General features: G+C 40.7%; 1 protein-coding gene across 1 annotated transcript; it reads left to right on the top strand.

Annotated features, from left to right (window-relative positions):
- The first annotated feature begins 9,568 nt into the window (after positions 1-9,568).
- On the top strand, positions 9,569-14,017 carry EEF1A1 (eukaryotic translation elongation factor 1 alpha 1). The gene is made up of 8 exons (XM_015426382.1): positions 9,569-9,645; positions 10,726-10,914; positions 11,496-11,675; positions 11,781-12,077; positions 12,311-12,461; positions 12,690-12,946; positions 13,044-13,278; positions 13,618-14,017. Exons 2-8 carry the CDS (start codon positions 10,771-10,773, stop codon positions 13,740-13,742), a joined length of 1,389 nt encoding a protein of 462 aa, XP_015281868.1. The 5' UTR covers positions 9,569-9,645; positions 10,726-10,770; the 3' UTR covers positions 13,743-14,017.
- The last annotated feature ends 4,522 nt before the right edge of the window (positions 14,018-18,539 follow it).

Below are 18,539 nucleotides of genomic sequence, written 5' to 3'. Positions count from 1 at the left end.
GGTCCCTGGCCGAAAGGATGCCCGTCTTGCCTGAACCAGGGCCAGGGCTTTCTCTGTCTTGGCCCCACCCTGGTGGAACATGCTCCCTATTGAGATCAGGGCCCTGCGGGATCTCCTTCAATTCCGCAGGGCCTGCAAGACGGAGCTGTTCCACCAGGCCTTTGGTTGAGGCAGCAGGTGCCCATTTATGGCCTCCCTGAGGTTGTTTTCACCCGTTTGTTACCTGTCTACTGACCACTGACAACTGGCCTTTAACTCATTGTACCATCAGGCCAGAACTTTATAGCCAACTGATGCTGTTCCAAGCAGTTCCCATTGTTTTATTATAATGTTTTATCATATTTTAATGTTTTAAAATGAAACTGTATTTATTCTAATGATGCTACCCGCCCTGAGCCCACCCACGGGATGGGTGGGATATAAATGCAAATAATAAATAAATAAATAAATAAATAATAGGATGGCTCCAGAGTAGGGTTGCCAAGTCTGGCAAACTTACCGGCGGGGGAGGCTCCGACGAGTCCAGGAGAAGGTCCGTATGCACACGTGCGCCGCCGCCACGTTACCAGAAGAGACGTGCGACGTTGCTGACGTTGGGGGCGTGGCCGAACTCATTGGGGGAGAAAACCATATAGTTTCCCCCCCCTGACGAGCTCAGCCACGCCCCTGTCAGCAACGTGGCTGCGTCACCTCTGGTGACGCAGCTTTGGGGGGCGGAGTTCCCCCCAAAGCCCGATTCCACCGCGGCGGAAATCGGGCCTCCAAAGCGGGGGTTTCCCCGCCCCCATTTGGCAACCCTACTCCAGAGCAAACTAATTTATGCAGTAGCCAAATCACTCACTCACAACTTTAATGCCAGTAGCTCACAAAGTAGAATTTTTGCTCATAAGACTCCACAGCTTAGAGGGCGCATTAGTTGTGAGGATAAAATGGGGAGAGATCACATATACCACTCAGAGCATCTTGGAGAATGGTTGGGACAAAACTCTAATTCAGAGATTTTGCTGGATTGGTGTGAGTCAACTTTAGTGTTTAGCTGTGCTTTTAAATCTCAACTATAACCGTCATTGAGCACTTTGGAAAGGCAGGATGAAAAATAAAAATTCTTCTTTCTCCTCCTTTAATGAGAACATATGTTTAACCAAAGATCTGCATTCTTTCTGCCCTGCCATTATAGTGTAGGGCTTCCTTGCAGAAATTCTACTGCACTACAAACTGAAATTCAACCACAATACAGCTTTTCTCAGCATGGTGATTGGGAAAGCTGCAGCTATTGATTTCTCAACTGTTAAAGTCACAGTAACCCTACCAGGGGCTGGGGGGGTGGGGAAGTGGCATTGTGCCATCTTCTAGAGTTTTCATAGCTGACATGGCAGCTTGGCAGAATACAGCATTTTTGCATGCCATCTTTATTGTGTATGCTCTGAAAGGTAACTGACAATAATGCCTGTGCCAAGAGAGTCAAAATCTGCTGTAACAACCTTTGAGATTAGGTTTTAACCTTTCAAAGTACTAAAAACCATTTACTGATACAGCTAAAAGAATTATATAGGTATGCACAGGGACTTTAATACTTCTTTTATTCTTACACAAACTGGGTTTTGTTTTTTGGTTTTGTCTTCAAGTCACAGACTCACAGCTGACTTATGGTGACTCCTATAAGAGGTGGTTTCCCATTGCTTGCCTCTACATAATGACCCTGGATTTACGTGTGTGTGTGTGTGCGCGCGCGAGCTGCTAATAGTAAACACAGCAGCATGTTTAGCTGCTTTGCATTTGGGCATAGGTTAGTGTTTTCTGTTAGGGAGAGGGTAGTGAAAGTGAGGCAAAGTAAGGAAAAGAGAGGAGACACTTGTGTGCTTTCCCCTCTTTCATGCCTCTCTCAACCAAGAGCATCTAGTATCAGTGTCAATGTTTCATCAAGCCTACGAGTGCTGTTATTGATTATCAAGCTGGTCCATGGCAAAATTACAAGCATGGGAGGTAGCCTGGGAGGATGAGGCAAATGATATAAATTGTGTCCTCTTGTATTCTTGGTGCAGAATTATCATAAACTCGGTCTGGGAGGGGGAGTTGTCATATAGCCTACAGAGGTTCCCTTTTCCCCCAGGGCATCTGGAGGTCCATGAGAATTCAGGTTTTATATGCAACTGACATAGGGCATAGATCTGAAATTCTGTTGGAGTACGAACCTTCTACCCAGCAATTTCCCTACCTAAGTTTCTCGAGGTAGTTTCAGCTTTGGCATTGGTAATCTCTACACTTTTGGTTCTAGAGGAGTTAAATATCCATGCTGAGTGTCTATGGCAGTACAGGGCTTCATAGTCATGGAACTGTCCCAAAATGTTACTGTCCCCGCACCCGGGGCAGGTTTCTCACAGACTGCCTCCTCCCATATGAACTTGCCCATTCACTGAGATTACTAAAATTGGCACTGCTCTGGACAATAACAAGAGGGAGAGGGACTTCAGAAGGTGGACTCTATGGCATTATACCCCATTGAAGTTCCTCCTCTCCCCAAACCCCACCCCCTCAGACTCCAACCCCAAAATCTCCAAGTATTTCCCAACCCAGAGCTGGCAACCCTACTTGTTGTTGGTCTTCCAGGGCAACCATTTGGCCACTGCGTGAGACAGAATGTTGGACTACATAGGCCAGAGGTCTGATCCAGCAGTGCTCTCCTTATGTTCTCTGTATCTCTGGACCCCTCTCCCCTGGACATCTGTCTGACTCTCACTTTACTAGAAAGAGCATCTGAAATAGAACAGGAGTGGGCTCCTTCCTGCTTGGTTATCAGGTCTTTCAAAATCTCTAGTCCTGAGATGAAGGCACTAGAATATGCCTGACCCAGCAGCTGCCAGTCCAAACTCACCAAAGAGAGGAAATGTATTGGAAAAGAGGAAATAACTACAAATTGTATTTTTGAATGTAAGTCACGAGGATTTTATTATTGAAAAGTGAGACACAAATGTATGTTGGCACGTGGCAATTATTGTTTGTTTGTTTCATTTCACCAAGTTAACTTATGTTTGAATGTGATAATTGAATCTGTTTGAAATTTGCTTACTGAGGATGAGATAATTCCGATCTGTTCTGACTTTGCTCTTCTTAGCACACCTCTTGGCTGTACCATTACTTTATAAACAGTTACCTTTTCCATTTCCCCCCTGCTGGTTTCTTTTTATTTATTGGGGGGGGGGGGTTAGATAATTTTTTTGTTATTGTATGGAATTGTCGTTAACTCTTACTGTGAGCTGTTTGGGACAGTATTTTAAAGTAGAATAGAAATACCTATCTGCAGTATCACTCAAACCCATACTTAAGTTTGGAGTGATGACATTCATATATAGGGTTGTCACTTCTGATCTAGTTCTAGATTAAAATGCATTTTCTTTCAGCCGCTGTTTGTGGCTGCATTTTGTGAGGCATCATACATAACTATTTTTTACAAGTTTGAGTATCTCTCATAACAACAAAGAATTAGCAAGCATCACCACTGGGGGGGGGGGCAGATACAAAAGGATCTGCATAATCATAGTTAAATATATCCTAAAAGTGGGCCTCAAGGATTAGTAAAAGTAATTAAGCTACACAATCATATGAATCACTTGGAAGTAATTCCTACTCAATTCAAAGCTTGCTTCTGTGTGAACATTAGGAGGGGGTATAAGAGTTGCATTAACTGTAGACAGTAAATACAGAATTATCATGAAGTCAGTGACACAAGGCCAATGCCATCTGCAGTTGAATTTTAAAAAATCATCCTTTATCTGAGATTCTACAGCTAGATGTAAATAACATTACAATGTGACAATGTCCTGAAGTTGTAATTTTGGCACAAAAGGAGAGGAGATGTCCTGAGGTTGTCAGTAAGGAAAAGCAATCTATACTTAAGGTTGCCCACTTGCCAGGGGGAAAAAATGGCATGGACAACTCTCAACATTTGTTCTGCAGAAATCAGCTGTTGAAGCTTTTAATAGCATGAAGTTACATATTCTCACCAGTTGACGTCTGCATACCAGGCTACTTTTAAAGTTGCAGAAACGGGACAGTCAAAAGTTGGCAACAGTATTCTGTACATTAATTTTGGTAATCATCAAACTTGCATGGGACGATGAGTGAACCCTCGTCTTCTTACTGTCCATTATTTCTAAATGTGCTTTGAGAGCCTCTGTCTAATCTATATTTTCTCTTGTAGATGTAGAGGAATATTTGTGTTATCCCAAATAAATTAATATCCATAGTGTATGATATTTTGTTAATGAGATTCTCAACTGATCACTTCCTCTTCTGCCTCTCCTAAAAGTTTAGCTACATAACAATGGAACAGAAATATCCTGTTGCTTTAATAGAGGCTTACTAGGATGTTATTTCCCAGATGATCTGATTTACTTCCTTATCGTGAAAATCTTCAGTACCCTGTCTTCTGATAATGTTCTGAGACTCATCTTCTGGAACAACAGAGACCAAGTTATCATCGATGCAAGCAATTGTACCTCCTCCACATTCCACAATAATGTTGTTCAGTTTTCAGGTACTGCAGGAACCTGTGTGGTGAATCCATTTTTTCCTCCATGGGTGGAATATGGCTCATCTCACAGTGGAAGTCTCCAAGAAAGGCTTCTCCAATAGCGGAAGTCTGCTAGTACAAGAGAAAGGCTCTGCTGTTTGCACAAACTTTGATTCCAGTCCTTTATTATTTTTATTTCCAAGACAGTTTGCTTAGAACTTTAGCATTTAATACCTGCGCTTTACTCCCCTCAGTTCAGGAAAGTATGACAGAAAATCCATTCTTCTTGAAATAAGTTTTATTTCTTAATACTCTTTTAAGCCCTGTTCCTTTAATATAGATTTAATGTGTAAAAATGAGCACCTGAAGCTTTTCATGGCATGAAGCTAAATAACACCAGCCGGTAAATAACTCATTAAGTCTCAATTATAAGGACAGGACATGTTTTTCTCCATGCATTTGGCATCCCTAGTCCTATGCATTTGACAAACGCCTGTATCGGAAAGATGGAAAACCCCTTTTATATCTCCCACATGGCTGTCTTTTTAAGCCTGGGCAATTTACTGCCCCTAAACAATCTGGTCTTATGCTTAAAAAAATTAATACTATCAGGATCAGGGTAATCCTAATCACCTTAATTGGTGAAAAGCACAACAATGTAATAAATACAGTTGCCATGCTTTCACTCCAGTTTAATTAAATAGGAATAATTGAATTAGAGAAAAGCACAGCAGCCCTGTATATTAAATGTTAGGTTTTTAACCAATTTGTTCCATGTTACAAAAATACCACACATCCCATATAAAGACCGAAACAATGTAAAAATATGATATGAAGGCCATTTGATAAGCAGCTTGATATTCTTTTAGAACATATTATTAGTCAAAACATTATAAATCCAAAGCAATTCCTTAGGAAATATTAACCCGATCCTTGCATATTTCCTTATAAGTCCCACAAAGTTCAGTAGGACTTGTGTGTCTAAAGTGCTATCATGTTGCAGCTGATTTATGGCAACCCTGTAGGGTTTTCAAGGCAAGAGATGTTCAGAAGTAGTTTGCCATCACCTACCTCTGTATAGCAACCTTGGATTTCCTTTGTAGTCTCCTATCCAAGTACTACTCATAACAGACCCTTTCTTAGCTTCCAACGTCTGACTAGCCTAAGCCACACAGGTCAGGACTCCATGAGACTTATTCCCAGGTAAATATGCCTAGGACTTCAACCTAGCAGTGCAGTCTTAAGCAGAGTAACACCCCTTATTAAACTAGTTGAATTCAATGGACTTAGAAAGTTGTAACTCTGCTTAGGGTTGCACAGTATAACTTGTACTGTGAATGTGTGAGAAAAATATGGCAAGGTATAGAAATCTATTAAACAGAGTTGCCAACTAGCCAGGACAAAAATGTTCTCTCCTTGTATTACAGGCTTAGTGTGCAGAAATGGTCAGCTGAAGCTTTTCATTGGGTGACTCTTAATAACATCACCTGGTAAATAAAAAACCATGAGCCTTTATTAAAGGGACAGGACTTTTTCCTCCAAGCAACTGGAAACCTAGTCCATTATGGAGTTAATTTTAAAACCTCTCAACATAAAGGGTTATTGTGTGTACGTGTACATAAAGGAAAACTGATACTTTCCTAACTTTAATTTCAAAAGAAAACATCCTGTTCTCATTATACCATCAATTCATCGTTAATTGATGTATTATATTAATTGTATTATTGTATTAATTGATGTATTGTATTAGCCAAAAATATAATTCTTTGTTGTTAAAGTGATATGGAAAAATGTATATCACATACTATTTTAAAATATTTAGTTAAAGACCAACATCTGCTACCTGAAATTCTTTCAAGTGAAGATATCAGGAATATCCATGCTGCTGCTACATACAGATAGAGGGCTAACCATATTTCTTCTTCTTAAACACCAAGCTGGTTTAAAATGGCTCCAAGGAATAGAAAACCCCTCTCTTAATCCCATGGCACAGTCCCTTTACTGTAATGAATGGTTTACGATGAAAAAAGTGCTTATTTCAAGTTTATCTGGATACTATATTCTTGCTAATCCGCCTGTACTCATGAATAAAGTAAAACAGTTCCACATAACCTAAACTATTCTGTTTTCATTCTGGGTCCATAATCTAAAAGCACCTTCTGTTTTTACATTGGTTTTTAAAGCTATTTCAGCTTTGGAATTCAGGACATTTTTTTCAAAATTCATATATATTAAATCAGGATTATAAGACATTGTAAATAGGAATGCTCTTTAAAAGGAATCTAGAAAAGGAATGACAGCGCCCCAAAAAACTTGTTGAGCTGTGGATAGAGGTGGCCTGGGGCCAACATGCCAATATTTATTTATTTATTAAGACTTTTATTCTGCCCTCCCCTGCACTGCAGGGCTCAGGGCGGGTTACACCAAGAAATAAAACAATCAACATAATTTGACAAAAACAATAAAAACTATGATAATATAATATAATAATATATATTACAGAGAATACTAGTACTAAATCTTATTTCAGCTAATAGGGCTTAAGCATTTGTTTGTTTCACTGGGTCTGCCTTTCTATGGTTTGTTTAAAATGTGTGTTAACATTGTGAAGGCTGTTGACTTTGCACTGGAACTCACTGCCATCAAAATCATGATAAATATATAACTGAGATCAAATAGAGACTAGATTAAACGAATTAATTCAACACATGTTAACTAAGTGTTTAAGTTATCTTCATATTTAACTGTTAGGAAACAATTAACTTTTTTCTGCCAAGTGGGAAAAAAACTTTTTTAGCAAGTTAAGCATGCTTGACTAAAGAGCACAATGAATTGCAATCTGAAGAAAACCCTGTAGCTCCAAAAGGAGCCCTCTCAATAGTGCAATGTATTAACAAGGAATTGTGCATTTTATCAACTGTGTATACTTTACTGTGTATATCTTTAATGAAATATCTGTAATGATTAGCTTTCCTCTGAGAAACATAAAAGTCACCTTTAAAATAAAACAATAAATTCATCTCAGCAGGTTAGCTTAGTGTGACTTGCAGCATGATCTCAAGTATATTTACTTGGAAGCAAATCCAGCTGAGTTCAGTAGGCTTCAACCTTGTAAAATATTTATGATTGTTTGCAATATGGTTTCCTTAGGGAACAACTTGCTGAGTGCTTGTTTATATACTTCCATTAATTTATTGTACGTCAGGGAAGCAGGTAAATGAATTATCTCAATACTACTAAATCATTCTGCCAATGCAAGCCCGAACTCTATCTAGAAGCTAAAATGACTAAACTCAAGCTATTCTATTATAAGACAACAAGACTCACTGGAAAGGACAATAACACTAGGAAAAGTAGAAGGCAACAGGAAAAGAGGAAGACCCAACATGAGCTGGATTGACTCAAGACCTAAGCAAGGCTGTTAACAATAGGATGTTTGGGAGGTCACTAATTCATGGGGTCGCCTTAAATTGGAAGCAACCTGACTGCACTTAACACACTCACAATGCAGATCTTCTGTCTCTTCTCCCCTCCCTTTCCTAATAAATCTGATGCTATTTAAATGTTTGGAAAATGAATTTGTCTACAGTGTAAGAGCATTTAATATTTCCTTGCCCGAAACAAATGGCTTGGCTTTTAAACTTTGACATTTTGCCATTTTATTCGCACTCAGAAGCATCTCTCTGCTCTGACTTGCATGCTATCATCTTTGTTGGATATGCTGCTAAGGGCTTGGTGATCAAATGCAACACAAACAACTCTACTAAATGCCTCTTTAGAACTTGCACAGACCCAAGCCTAGCTTACTTTGAAGCAATCATTCAGTGTTAAGTTCCATATCTATATACTGGGCCTACTCCAGGTAACTGTATGGGAGTGCAGGGTGAGGGGACAGGAGGGTAAAAGCACAATTTGGTAATGCCAGCTGGTTAAGTGTGCTTAACTGCTGCTGAAATCAATGAAGCAAGTTAAGTTTTAATTAACTCAGTCCACTAACAGTCCCCATTTATTTCTGTGAAATGAGCACTAAATAGTAGTAGAATCAGAACTTCTGATTATAAGTTATGTATAAAGTTATTTTATTTGGAGATAATTTTACTGGTATCATTCATGGAATGTAAACAGGAAATTATGGTGCAAGTTGAATACAATAAAAGGCAAGAGTGCTTTTTATTTCCAAGCTTTAACTTTACTATTTTATATTGTATTGAGATTTTAAAGCATACAATTCTAAATGTCTTATGTCCGAATGCAAGTTTGTAGCTACCATGGGTGCAGGGAGAGAACTTCAATGTGTACTTTTAAAGGCAAAGTGAAACCTTTTTTTGTTTTACAAAACTTTTCTGGCAAATAGCCTGCTTCCTAAGCAGGGAAGTAGGGAAAGGGCTGTTAGTGCTGGTTGAAGTGGAATGGAAAATTTTGCATGGAGGGGTACTGAAAGATGAAATGTATGAATGGATGGAGAGCCTAAGGTGAACATCGCTGAGTGGGGGCTGTTAAGAAAGGCTATGGCAGTACTGGACTATGTTTAAAAGGATGTAAATTAATAAGGGAGGGGGGAGAGAGATGAGATGCGCTTTCTTTGGTAAGCCAGCAGGGCATTAACTATGATCCCAGTTTCTGCATACGCCCTTTCTTCTGGAGAAGAATAGATTACCTAAAGTTAATTTTACATCAGAAGCAAAGGTAATTAGGAGAGGGAGGTAAGGAATAGCCGTACGGTGGGAGTACGAACGAGTACGGCGAAGAGGGAGCGAAGGCTCTAGCCTAGCCGCTTCAGAGTGGAGGAGGGGCAGGAGTCACTGAAGCCTGGACTTAACCCCCCTCCCCGCAATGCAAACAAAAGGGCCTGTCTCCAAATTCTCCATGTTTACTAGGGACGGAGAAGGGAGGCGTGGAACTCCAATTGATTCTATGGCAAGGGAAGGAAATTACGTTTCTGTAAAGGGGTGGTTATTTTTCATCTTACCTCGGGTCGCGCTCTTGGCGGGGAGGGCGGATGAGGCAGGAGCAGCGAATGGAACGCCGGGAACAATGACGTCTGCCGAGGCCACCGCCCTCACGGCTCCAACTATATAAAGAACGCTGCTCACGGCGTCGGTCTTTTTCGCAACGGGTTTGCCGCCGCTTCAGAGGTAGGAGGCGCGTGAAGGCAGGCCGGGTCTAGGCCTCGGCGAGGGAATGGGTGGGAGTAAAAAGGGTCACGTAGGTGGGGGGGGAGAGAAGAGTGGGGGCGCGTCGAAGGCTGAAGAAAGTCACGAGGGCGGCAGTATTTCGGGACGGGTTAGGGAGCGGGGGGTGTAGGGAGTGAGTGTGTGCGCGCGCGCGCGCATTTGCGTGCGTGAAACGCGGCGTGGATTTTATCGTTCTTGCCCTCTCTCGCGTAAAGACAGTGGCTGGCTTTCCTATTAAACGAGGGAGAACTTCTCCGTCTTTAATGGATATTGTAGGCCGGGTGGGCAGATGGGTAGTGGCCCTTACAGCGTCAAGACACGCGGTAGTGAGAGGATGAGGGGGGTTGTGGTCGTGGCAGGTGTGTCCGCCACACGTTCCCCACAATTCTCTGTGGCCCACTGTTTCGTTCTCGATCTGCTCCTGTTTTCATACTTCTCTAATATCCCGTTCGGCTCGTCTAATTTTAAGTTATTTCTGGTAGTTTCTTCTTTTTCTCCCTCCCCCCCCCCTCATTCTTAGCTTCGCGGTGTTAAAAAAAATGGCCGCTTTCTGCCGCTGTAGCCGCCGCCGTCACAAAATGGAGGACATGGGCGGGGCCAACGAGTAGCTCAACTCCCGGGCGGCGCGTGCTCGCTCCCTCGCGCTCTGCCTGACTCTCGACACAAAGGGTTCGGAGTTGCCCCCCTCTGCCTCCCTCGGGGCCTGTGTAATGGCCGCAAGGTGACGAAGAAAGGGGCCTAAGGGGTCCATGAAGTGGAAGTCTTCCTCGACTGCTTCAGCCTCTTTCTCCCACAATCGTCCTCCGCCCTTGAGGTGGGTGGAGCTGCCGTACTCGAGGCAGGCGTGGGCCTAGTTCCGGCCTGGACGGTTGTGTCCTTCAGGAAACCGACCGCTAAGCGGCACTCGAAAGTAAACCTATGTGGCAGGATCAAATTTTTACATTATTTTTTTAAGCGAGTTGAATTTTTTCCACAGTAGGAAGGTTTCTTTTTTTTTAATGTAGTTAATTGGAGTTTTCTTTTAACTTTGTTCCTCTCAAGGTGCTTTATCTGAAGTGCGAGAGAACCATCCACTAAATACCTAAAATGGGAAAGGAAAAGACCCACATCAACATCGTTGTCATTGGACATGTCGATTCTGGCAAGTCTACTACCACTGGTCATCTGATTTACAAATGTGGTGGTATTGATAAAAGAACCATTGAAAAATTTGAGAAGGAAGCGGCTGAGGTTAGTTTCTTTCCTTGAAATAAGTTGTGTTTATTGAGTGTTAATGAGTGTTTCTGTTCAGATTACAAAACTTTTTGCTTTCTCATGTAATCAATGTTACAAATTCCTGAAACTATAGTTAAAACTTTTTACAACTAGAGTGATATTATGATACAGTGCTGGCTACATTGTGTTCTGAATTACTCAGTTTGGGAAGTCCATATTACTACTATAAACTCCAATTTTAATTGTGGGATGTCTGTTAGCAGAATTGCCACTTTAACCCCCCCAAAAAGTGAAGATTGTAGAATGCCTAGGAGAGCAGATGAGACAACTTGGATAGGCTGACCATGTTTAGGAGTTGTGATATTAGGAAGTAATGGATTGAAGTGTCTCTGGACTGGGCAAATGAAACCAGTGTGGAATCTCTCACCATGTGTGGAATCTCATTGTATGTGCCAAGTGTCTCTTGACTAGATAGAAGTTGTATTCTATTTCACAGCATAGATGTGTGCTGTATTTAGAGACAGTTTGCTGGCTTGCTTAATCATTTCTGTATATCTTGTACATAGTGCATTGATGCCTTTATTTTTGATGTCTAGATGGGCAAGGGATCCTTCAAATATGCCTGGGTTTTGGACAAGCTGAAGGCAGAACGTGAACGTGGTATTACTATTGATATTTCATTATGGAAATTTGAAACCAGCAAATACTATGTGACCATCATTGATGCCCCTGGGCACAGAGACTTCATCAAAAACATGATTACTGGTACCTCTCAAGTAAGCAAGCAAAATTGTAGAACAAGCCATAGGACCTTTCAGGATGCAGTACTGTTTAACTGATTTAATTTGTAATTATTATTTTAATTGATGGTTTTTTTACAGGCTGACTGTGCTGTCCTGATCGTTGCTGCTGGTGTTGGTGAATTTGAAGCTGGTATCTCTAAGAATGGGCAGACCCGTGAGCATGCCCTTCTGGCCTACACTCTGGGTGTAAAACAGCTCATTGTTGGTGTTAACAAAATGGATTCTACTGAGCCACCTTACAGCCAGAAGAGATATGAAGAAATTGTCAAAGAAGTCAGCACGTACATAAAGAAAATTGGTTACAACCCAGACACGGTGGCTTTTGTACCAATTTCTGGCTGGAATGGAGATAACATGTTGGAGCCCAGCTCTAACGTAAGTTATAATTCTTACGTGGATGAGGGTATGCAATTAGTAATTTTGGTTATGATTCATATTGTACAATACTGTAAACAATGAGATCTCTAAGCAATGAGGACAGGAGGAATTTGTATTCCTTAATCAGTAAACCTTTCCCAGTCTGGATATCAGCTTAATTTTCCATTGTTGTACAGTGTTTTGATGGGTAGATGTTTCAGGAGAATACTGTATATGGTTTTCCCTTGCAGATGCCCTGGTTTAAAGGATGGAAAGTGAACCGCAAAGATGGTAATGCTAGTGGCACCACACTGCTAGAAGCTCTGGATTCCATCTTGCCACCAACTCGTCCAACTGACAAACCTCTGCGTCTTCCTCTTCAGGATGTCTACAAAATTGGTGGTATGTATTACAAGAAGCTTAGATTAAGGACAAGCAGCAGTAAACTACCTTCACTTCCAAAATACAAACGATACTTAGAAAGAACTTAGATCATAGAAACCAGGATGCATGTTGGGTTTTATGCAAAGGTCTCATTCCAGTGTTACTTTTATTGCTGATGGTTTCTGCCTAGTTGCTGAAAAACAGCATTTGCTGTACATTTAGTTAAAATTGCTTTGTTCCTTTCAGGGATTGGTACTGTTCCAGTTGGCCGTGTGGAAACTGGTATTCTAAAACCAGGCATGGTGGTAACATTTGCCCCTGTCAATGTTACAACTGAAGTAAAATCTGTCGAGATGCATCACGAGGCTCTAAGTGAAGCTTTGCCTGGTGACAATGTTGACTTCAATGTGAAGAATGTATCTGTTAAAGATGTTTGTCGAGGAAATGTTGCTGGTGACAGTAAAAATGACCCCCCAATGGAAGCTGCAGGATTTACAGCACAGGTATTTAGCAGATATTCTAGGTTTTGACATTTTTAGGAATCTTTGGTAGGGTTTACAACAGCACTAAATAGGCTGACTCTTTAAAACTGTTTAATAGGTGATCATTCTGAACCACCCTGGCCAAATTAGCGCTGGCTATGCCCCTGTGCTGGATTGTCATACTGCTCACATTGCCTGCAAGTTTGCTGAGCTGAAGGAGAAGATTGATTGTCATTCTGGTAAGAAGGTGGAAAATGGCCCCAAATTCCTCAAGTCTGGAGATGCTGCCATTGTTGATATGATCCCAGGCAAGCCCATGTGTGTTGAGAGTTTTTCTGACTACCCTCCTCTGGGTGAGTATCAATCTTTATGCTTAACCTCAATCTTTAGTATATTTCTCCAGATTATTTAAAGTTGTTTTGGATTTTGTTACAGTTACTGCTGATGGGACACTTTTTGGTTAGCAAACTATTTGCAATAAATAATAGCTAATTCTTTGGAGAGTTTTGTAGCTAGTCACAAGCTTTCCTTTCTTGAGTAGATGCTGGGGTAGTGCACTAGGGTAGTATTCTGGCTATAAGTGGACCAAATTGAACTCTGCTCCATGTTATGGTACTATTGTTGGGGGAATGAGATGGTAAGATGGCTTTGAATATCATGTAGCTATTAATGCTGAATTGTTTTATTCTCAGGTCGTTTTGCTGTACGTGACATGAGACAGACTGTGGCTGTTGGTGTCATCAAGGCAGTGGATAAGAAAGCAGGCGGTGCTGGCAAAGTCACAAAGTCTGCCCAGAAGGCTCAGAAGGCTAAATGAAAATTCTGTACATCTACCACCTCAGTCTTAATCAGTGGTGGAAGCATGGTCTCAGAACTCTTTGTCTCAATTGGCCATTTAAGTTTAATAGTAAAGGACTGGTTAATGATTACAATGCATCGTAAAAGCTTCAGAAGGAAAGGAGTGTTTGTGGATCATTTGTTTCGTGGCAGTTTAAGTTATTAGTTTTTAAAATCAGTAACCTTTTTTAAATGGAACCAACTTGACCAAAATCTGTCACAAATTGAGACCATTAAAACGAAGTTTAATGCAAAGTCTCTGTGTTTTTTGGGGTTAATAGTTACATTTTGGATGCTAGGGTAACTAACTTGGACTTCTTGCACTTAAATTGAGATGGAAGGTTTAAAAATTTTTGTCCTGCGTGGTCTGCTACAATATTTCTGAAAGTTATTGCAACACAAAGTGCTCAGGTGACAAAACCTAAATTTTATGCCTGTGCCAATGTTCAGAGCTGTGGTCCAGAAGTTCCACAGTCCAATCCTATGCAGTGATAGGTGAGCATAAGCCCCTTGAAATAATAGGATTGCAGCCTTAATAGCTTCAAATTTTATATTTAAGGAAGCGAAGCAACTAGTTTTTGTTGCTTATTCTTTCTCAAGCTATTAATGTGTGATGTAGTTATATGACTTGAAGTTCAGTGATCACTTTATCGTGAGTGTTGCTGGTTTGATAGCATTCTGTTTTGTTCCATAGAAGATGAGGATTAGAAGTCTTGATTCTGATTCAGTATTTCTCAAATTAGTAATAAAAATGCAATGCTATGCATTAATTTTGTTCAGAAAGCGTTGATTTCTTTTGCAAGCATGTTGCTGCTAACTTTCAGAGTTCTAAAGAACTGAGCTCTAATTCAAGAGGTTTGATTTTGCTTGTCTTTAGAGTTGGTTAAAATCATGATATACAAGCACTAAGCATATTTGAGAAGAATTCTCCCCCTACCCATGTAATCCCTTATATGAAACTTAAGTATGTGATGATGTACTGGTTTAAGATGAGTAAAATTAGGGATTTAGGTGCCATGCTAGAAAGGGGTTTGTACGTAAATGAAGTCAAATGGTAGACATTTCCCTTAGAGCCCTGCTAGTAAAAGCTTTGTTATGGTACATTCCAGTTACAAACCACTTGTATTGGCTATGTTCTCTGATGAGTATTTGGACATTTGGGGGGGGGGGGAGAATAAATTTCTAATGTAGTCTTTTGGTCATTTTCAGCCACATTTAAAACTCAGAAATGTAATGGTAAATGTGTGAAATCTCGTCTTTCTGTAATTTTGTACCCCCTAAAGCCTTTAAAAATGGGCATGACCTTGTCTTTTCTGTAGTAAAAGATATTACCAGTTAATCAACTGCTTGGTAGTATAATTACGGATAACAGGATTCTGTTTGGTAGCCCTGTCACTAGTGCTTTCAAAGGCTTACTAATTTCAATATGGCTGGATCATGAGACCTAAACTTTCAATTTGGTTGCATGCTTAGAAAATAATCCCATCACCCTATCTGTCTATATGAAAAGGTTATGAAATATGAAAATCACAAATCAATGAATTAATACAGAAACTGCAAGACCTCAAAGGTACATCATGCAGGTTGCTGCCAAAATTGGAAAAAACCTGAATGATACGACAGTAAAATTATGTGTGTACTTAAGTCTCATTGGGTCTTGACATTTCAAACTAAAATCATGGCAATTTAGGCATTGTCTGAAAAAAGTGAATTAAAAGCATTGGACATGCTTACAAATAGAGCCTTGAGATAAGAAAATGGTGTGTATGTTACACCTGTCAGCATTTTGAGTCCTAAAACTTGACACAGTTTGCTGTATGGGTGAAAAGAACACCTGGAATAATCTGTAGGGGCACTGCTGAAATGACATGAAAAACAGATAGGCAAGTATTATTTGAGATCTCAGGTACTGAGTGTTAGAGCTGAAGAGTGATAGTTTAAGAATAACGGTCCCAAAATTTGCATTATGGCCGTTATGCTTGTAGTGTGGGAGGGAAAGCAATATGGGTTTTATATGTACTACATCTTGAAGAAAACTGGTTTCTTCATTTGGCCTGTGGTATACATTGCCTTTGGTTATTAAACCAAAATTACATTTAAACTGACATTTGATATTTGTCTTACTTTACAATTCCTTTCCTTAGTTTAGTTTTGCTTTCCAACAAAATATGTAAAATTATGTTGGCTTAATAGAAAATGCTAAATTTTGTAAGCAAAACAGATTTGGACTTTAGATTCCACAGTAAATGTTGAGTCTTAGAACTACTTGATTTCTATGGGTGGTTTATTTTCAAGTAGGATAGATTTTGTTTAGACTAATGTCATAGTTTGAGACCTGACTTGAGAGCCATTTTCTGACAGTTTCAGGCTTGATACAAACAGGAAATGAGCTGCTAAAACCCTTGTAGACTGTAAATCTTCCTAAAAGTTGGAAGGGAAATGCATGATCTAGTGGAGGAAGTCTATTGCAATTCCCCATGTGCATTTTGAAATTGCATTATTTTCTGGCACACTTGATAAATTAATACTCTGACAGGTACTTAGGCCAATGCTGAATGTGTTGCTTATAAATATTTACAGATTACACTGGAGTATCAAGTAGATATGTTAGCATTTACTTGGCTTTCGAAGGTTATCTGTGGATTAGACAATCCTTTCTGGCTCCCAAGATTAGGCAGCATAACCCTGTAAGGCTCTAGTTTTTCCACCCAGCATCATTTCAGTCTCACCTAGATTCAATTTAAATCTCTCAGCCTCTTGGCCACAAACACTGGGTATGGGATGATAAGGCTGCTTTTGGGTAGATACGTAGCTGAGTGTTAACCAATATTGATTCCGAAGCTACGGTCCCAATGATTTATTGATACACAGATGAATTCTAATTAATACAGCAAGACAGAATCATATCACCAATTTCCAGTATTAATCCTAGTTTGAGCTAGGGCTGTAGAGCCAGTACACGGAGTTGTTGCTGTGGCACAAGAAACCTTCACTGATGCATAAGGCTGTGTGGGTGTGAAGTGCTGCCAAGTTGTTTCCAGTTTATGTGAATCCTCCAAAATGTCCTATCTTGCATACTGAGGGCTGTGGCTTCCTTTATAGTCAATCTCATGTTGGGTCTTCTTTTCCTGCTGCCTTCAACTTTTCCTAGCATGATTTTTTCCCAGTGACTCTTGTAATGTGACCAAAGTACAAAGGTCACACTAGTACTGGTGAAATATTCCTTGCTCTGAAAAAACCATGTAAAAAGTTTTAGGATCCAACCCTGTTTGTATTTTGGTTCCTGAAATCGTCTAACACTAAGATGCTGAACTGCAGGCTGTGGAAGGTCAGTAGTTCAGTTGGAGACCCGAGTTGCCGCATGACGGAGTGAGCTCCTGTCTTTAGTTCCAGCTCCTGCCAACCTAGCAGTTCGAAAGCAAGAAATTGCAAGTAGATAAATAGGTACTGCTTCGGTGGGAAGGGAACAGCGTTCCATGCACCTTGGTGTTTAGTCACGCTGGCCACATGACCACAGAAACGTCTTTGGACAGTGCTGACTCTTCGGCTTTGAAACGGAGATGTGCACCGCAACCCTAGAGTCGGACTCGACTGGCTTTCGAGAAAGGGAACCTTTACCTTTATAGGCTTCTGTACCAATAGTTTCTGCGTCTATAAAGTTGCAGTTATGTAGGCTTTAGGAAGATCCCACATATCACAAAATAAACCTATAATCTAGTTTCTTCTGCTAATGCGAGAACTCTCAAAGGAACTGACAGTTTATTTACTGCCCTTCCAAAGGTACATATTGTTCTCTTTGTGTCCTCACTGAAGGAAGTCAGGAGGCAGTGACTGGTCTAAGATCATCCATGGAGCTTCCTGACCAAGTGAGGACTAGAACCGAGGGTCCCACCCATCAGTCCGGGCACACAATCCAAGAACCGGTGTTGTAATCTTTGATGTCATAAACTGAAACCAGCTAAAAGGCACATTTGATTTATGCTACATCAAAAGCTCTCAAGTTTGATTTCAATATGAAAATGTATTAGGCATGATTCTGTGGGTGTCTGCTGATATTAACGCAAAGAAGTGGCCAAACAGGACTCGGATAATACAGCCTCGGAACAAGTATCATTCTCCCCACCCAAAATCCCATAGTAAAAATGCTTGCATTTAGGCAGGGGGGTTGTTTATAGTGTTGTTACAATTAAATGAGAGATGAAATTGCAAACTATTTTACAACCACAGCTCATTTCTCTCATTACAAGCAGAAAGCTGTGAGGACTTGCAAGGGGGCATCTCACTTTCCCCAGCATCCCCTTGCCTACACTATTTCCTTCTACCTTTCTCCTGGCCAATCCCTGTATCCTCACCTTTCTATCCTATTCTCACCAACCAACCTCCCTTTTATGTTCAGCTATATTCATTTATATTTGCTTTTCTCCACCATGTGGACCCAAAGCAGCTTACATTATTCTCCTGTCCTCCACTTTATCCTTACAACCACCCTGCAAGGTAAGTTAGGCTGGGAATGTGTAACTTGTCCAGGGTCACCCAGTCAGCTTCTGAGGTAGAGTGATTTGAACCCTCATCTCTTAAGATCCTAGTCTGAAACTCAACCTCTATGCAATGCTAGCTTCCATGGAGTGGCTCCTGTTGAACTCTGGCAAGCAGCCAGTCCTGGGTGAGTCCCATATATCACTTGGTAGGACATCACCCAGTAGTTGCTACCAGGCTTATACCTGAAGAGTCCTCCCCTTACAGCTCCCTATGGGGGCTTTCAGAAAAGCCTTTATCT

The sequence above is a fragment of the Gekko japonicus genome, unplaced genomic scaffold (assembly GCF_001447785.1).
Source record: "Gekko japonicus isolate JY-2015 unplaced genomic scaffold, Gekko_japonicus_V1.1 scaffold742, whole genome shotgun sequence".
Lineage (NCBI taxonomy): Eukaryota > Metazoa > Chordata > Lepidosauria > Squamata > Gekkonidae > Gekko > Gekko japonicus.
Note: the sequence above shows the minus strand (reverse complement) of the source record. Positions and strands in the feature narration are given on the sequence as shown.